At 35.7% G+C, this 5,270-nt stretch overlaps 1 protein-coding gene across 1 annotated transcript; it reads left to right on the top strand.

The window, feature by feature from the left end:
• The first annotated feature begins 3,579 nt into the window (after nucleotides 1-3,579).
• On the top strand, nucleotides 3,580-3,969 carry LOC107831791 (uncharacterized). The gene has a single exon (XM_016659583.2). It carries the CDS (start codon nucleotides 3,580-3,582, stop codon nucleotides 3,967-3,969), a length of 390 nt encoding a protein of 129 aa, XP_016515069.2.
• The last annotated feature ends 1,301 nt before the right edge of the window (nucleotides 3,970-5,270 follow it).

The following is a 5,270-nucleotide window of genomic DNA, read 5'->3' as shown; positions in this document are numbered from 1 at the left end:
GTTTTCTGAACTAGCTACTGTGTGTCTGTGTGTGTTTTTTGGTTGTGGAGAGTTTGGATTGAATGTATAGGGAATGGGAGAGTGGAGGGGTATTTATAGTGTTTTTTGGAGGCAATGCATGACTGCTACTGGCAACTGTTACAAGGCTTTAAAACCAGCCCCCACTGCTGCCACCCCCTACCCCACCCTTAAAAAAATGGATTTAGTTGTTAATATTTGCCCTTTTTATTTAATTATTTTTTTTTGTAATCAAAATTATATATAAATCTTTTTTTAGTTACTAGTCAAAAGTAACTTTTGCACTATTATTATAAATAAGGGTGTTACCATTTATTCTTATATGTAAATCATTGAAAGATGTATTAATATTCATGAGATTATCAGTCAATCCTTGAGGATTTAAGGATAAATAATTAATTAAAAGAAAATTCTTAAAAAGGGAAAGGTAGATCTTGAAATTTTAGTTTGAGAAATATAAGTGGAAAAGTTTTCTAAAAACCGGGTATCATTTAAACGTATTTTTTTCCACCACTTAAAATTTGTTTGGTGAGTGAAAATGCTTATATTGAATGCTAGGTAGGTAGTGTAATACTATAAAAAAAATTGGTCCTTTGGAAAATAAACCTAGTATGTAGGTAGTGGGTGCATATTAGAGGCGAACCCACATGATCATAAGGGTGGTCAACTTACAATCCTTCATCGAAAAATTACACTGTATATAAAATTAAAATATTACATTTTATAAATATATAACATATAATGAACACCCTTTATCGAATTTTTTTATTCTTCTTTTAAATTTTAACATCATCTTGATCATCCTTGGGGCTAACCATACATGTATAATTACTATATAGAGAATGGACCTATTTTTGCATATCAAACTTATATCTATCTAGATTTTGCAAATCACGTGAAAGTTTTTCCCTCTCCCAATTATTCTTTGAGTACTTTTGTCTCCTTTTAAATTTATTTGGAAAAGAAAATTTTCAATTTCATGATGTCTTCATTTCACATTTTTTTTGTTCTCTCGAGCACTATCAGATCAACACATTTTAGAAACATAATTTTATTCGTCCCAATTTATGTGAAGGGGTTTCAAGTACACAAGGGGTACCTACTTTCAAGTATAAATTTTTAGGCTTTTAAAAATAAATAATTTAAAATATTCAATTTTTTTTAGAGAGTCATAGTATAAATAAGATATTTGACTTGGCAAATAGTGACACATCCATTTGGAAGGATAAACAAATTCAAAAGAAAAAGAAGTCCCTCTGAAAACAGAGGTCAATGGCTAGATGTAAGAGTAGTACGGTGCATTAAGCTCCCGCTATACGCAAGGTTCGAGAAAGAACCGGATTACAAGGGTCTATTGTACGCAGCTTTACCTTACATTTCTGCAAAAGACTATTTTCATAGCTCGAACCAGTAACCTCCTGGTCACATGACAACACCTTTACCAGTTACGTACGCCAAAGCTTTCCTTCTCAACGGCTAGTTGTAATTTCACAAATTTAAACTCTTCACCTAAGAATTAAAGAAAAATAAGGGTAGCTTGCTGACAGGGAGGGGAAAGGGCAAAAGTAGAAGAGAAGACTTATCCAAATAGGACCAGGAAAACACACAGGAAGTTACTGCCACATAAGTTATTGTCATTAAATTTACAGTTGCAGCTTTTCTTACCTTTTTTGTTATGTAATTTCCATAAATCTTACTGTATGTCTCGAAATAAAGACAACACTGGTTGTGGCTCTAGTTACTTCCATATGAATTGTTTGTTTTTTCAGTGAAAAAGTTACCAATTTCACTAGACTTTAAACCTTGACGATGACCACATATTCAATATAAAACAGGATGCTAGGAAGAAAAATTATTCCTTTGAATACCTGTGTAACCATTTAAGGGAGTTGAAGTTATTAACTATTGGAAATTAAAGAAACTTGAACGTATTTAATTTGAATACTTAAATTAGACCTTTTCACGAAGATAATGCAGTATTACTCCTTTGAATTACGTTGCTTGTTTTGAGACTACATTCTGTTTAAGGTAAAAAGAATTCTTTTAGTTTTGTTTAAAAGATAAAGGCAATAATGCATATTAATTTCATGAAAGTTAGACGAATATATTTCTTCCTATAAAAATGGGCGGTGCTCCATGTCAAACATAATAAAAATATTTCTAATTTTGTTCTTTGTCTGAATAATGTTAATAAAACAGAACCTTTATCTAAAACTATTACCAATTAGAATAAAAAACATCTCTTTTATAGAATGTACTATTATTGAGAAGAATGATGCTTTGTTCTCTGCGTCTATAATTGAGGCCATATGAAAGATAAGTGAATACATTCTCTTTTATATCAATTTTACATTACCTATTTGTTCCCGTGATAAGATCCTTTCAGAATGTAATTTCAATTTATTTTTTGACGTATATTACTTTTGGAGGGTGCCTACGATTTGCGAGAGTAAATCGGATTTCGGATGGCAGCCTACTAATGTTACATATACCCGATATTTACACTAAGTTAATAGATTACTGAAGCCCAGGTCCCCAAGATATATCTTTCAAAAATTGATTTACATAATTATTTAGATTATTTACCTACATAGTGTTAAAAATAATTTATAAGTTAGCATAACCGAATATATATATATATATATAGCGGGAACTTTAGAAGAACATTCTGAGGATATAGCCCCTCCTATAATTATTACTAACTTTATTATACTAGATTATATATCTAGGAACTACTTATAGTGGGGAAGTCAAAGATTGTAACTGTGCAACTGTAACTCGGATACGAATTACTAGTACTTAGTATTAACAATAGTATCTTTTAAAGTTTTAAAAACAAGGAAAAAGAAGATGAAGAGTCTGATAGGAATTGAAACTTGTACTATCAGGATGGAAAGTAGAACTAATTCCGTTATTGAGTTATCCCTCAGGTCTCATATCGAGATAGCAGTTAGAACAAAACTTTTCTAAAGTCTTTTTATTATATAAAGAAGGCCTAAAGATGGTTCAAAGACTGTATCTAGTACCAAAGAAAATGTTTGATAAATTTATGTAAAAGAACCATTTCTTTCTGGTAGGGAAAAAAAAATTCGCTAAATTCGATTCTGTTGATGCAATCAAAGGGGTGGGCAAATCCTTTTTTTTTTTTTTTGGAATCTTTCTATCCAAAGAGCTTTATTCTTTCAACATAATAGGTTTAATTATCTGCACCAAAATGTATTATTATTAGTGCAATTAACTTGTATCTAGGTACGAGCGTATATGTAAGTTTTAAGATAATGCTTAGGGCACTTATGATGGTTTATAAACCATCTTTAGATTCATAAGATAATACTACTTGAGATTTATTAATAATTGTGGTGTGTGCAGAAAACTTTTTCTTTTCTCATCTTTTCTGTGTCCTGCTCTTTCTCTAATCAAATCGAGTTCTAATTCATATGGATTTTTGTTAATTATTAGAGTTTCCTTTCAGGGAATCAATGTCTTTACATTTATTACATACTTCATCTTGTGACAAATATTAGTCATTTTCTCAAATTATATTTGTTTTAAAATTCGGCTATGGGAGCCTGGAGGAGTAGTGGGGATGCAAGCGCTATGTGGAAGACGACGAACTGCACAAGGGAGGCGAGAGAGGTGTTAGGGATCTCAAAGGGTTACTCTGGCGGGCACAAAAGCGACTGGTGGTGGAATGAAGTGGTCCAAAGTAAAGTGGAAGCGACGAAGGCGGCGTACCTGAAATTAGTAGGGAGCACATGCGAGGAGGAGAGGAGAGCGAACATAAAGAGATATAAGGTAGCTAGGAAGGAAGCGAAGTTAGCGGTCACGGGGGCTAAGACTGCAGCGTTTGGGTGTTTGTACGAGGAACCGGGGGACAAAGGCGGGGATAAGAAGTTATTCCGGCTGGCCAAGGCAGAGATGAAGGCTCGGGATCTGGACCAAGTGAGGTGAATCAAAGACAAGGATGGTAGAGTATTGATGGGAGATGCACAGATTAAGCGGAGATGACTGACTTACTTTCATATACTTCTGATTGAAGGGGGACAAGGATATTGTGCTAGGTGAATTGGGACATTTCGAGAGTCATCGAGATTTTAGGTACTGTTGACGCATTAAGGTTGAGGAGGTGATGGGGGCTATGCGTAAGATGAGTAGGGGCAGAGGAACCGGGCCAGACGAAATTCTAGTAGAATTTTGGAGGTGTGTGACTAGAGCAGGCTTGGAGTGACTGACTGAGTTGTTTAATATTATTTTCAGGACGAAGATGATACCGGGTGAGTGGAGGTGGAGTGCGGTGGTACCATTGTATAAGAACAAATGTGATATCTAGAGTTGTAACAACTATAAGGTTATCGAGTTACTAAGTCATACCGTAAAAGTTTGGGAGAGGGTGGTGGAAGTGAGGGTGAGGAGGACGGTGTCTATATTTGACAATCAGTTTGGGTTCATGCGAGGTCGTTAAACTATAGAAGTTATCTACCTTATTAGGAGGTTGGTGGAACAATACATGGATAGGAAGAAGGATCTGCATATGGTGTTTATTGACCTGGAGAAAGCGTATCACAAGGTACCTAGGGAGGTTCTTTGGAGATGCTTGGAGGCAAAATGTGTGCTGGTTGCTTACTTTAGGGAGATTAAGGACATGTATGATGGAGGTAAGACTTGGGTTAGGACAGTGGAATGCGACTCGGAGCATTTTCTGATTCTTATGGAGTTACACCAAGGATCCGCGCTCAGCCCATTCTTATTTGCCCTGGTGATGGACGCACCAACACACCATATTCAAGGGGAGGTGTCATGGTGTATGTTATTTAATGATGACATAGTTCTAATTGATGAGACGTGAGACAACGTTAACGAGAGGCTGGAGGTTTTGAGACTGACCCTTGATTCTAAGGGTTTCAAGTTGAGCATGACTAAGACAAAATATCTGAAGTGCAAGTTCATTGCCGAGTCGTAGGAAGCGGGCTTGGACGTGAGGCTTAAATCACAGGTCATCCCCAAGAGAAGCAGTTTCAAGCACCTTGGATCGGTTAGCTAGGGGGATGGGGAGATCGACAAGGATGTCGCACACTGTATAGGTGTGGGATAAATGAAATGCAGGCTAGCATCTGGAGTCCTGTGAGACAAGAAGTGCCACTGATGCTCAAAGGTAAGTTTTATAGAGTGGTAGTTAGATCAGCCTTGTTGTATGGGGTAGAGTGTTGGCCAGTTAAGAACTCACATATCCAGAAGATGAAAGTAGTAGAAAT

Source organism: Nicotiana tabacum, chromosome 16, assembly GCF_000715075.1.
Source record: "Nicotiana tabacum cultivar K326 chromosome 16, ASM71507v2, whole genome shotgun sequence".
Lineage (NCBI taxonomy): Eukaryota > Viridiplantae > Streptophyta > Magnoliopsida > Solanales > Solanaceae > Nicotiana > Nicotiana tabacum.
This window is presented reverse-complemented; position numbering and strand designations above follow the sequence as displayed.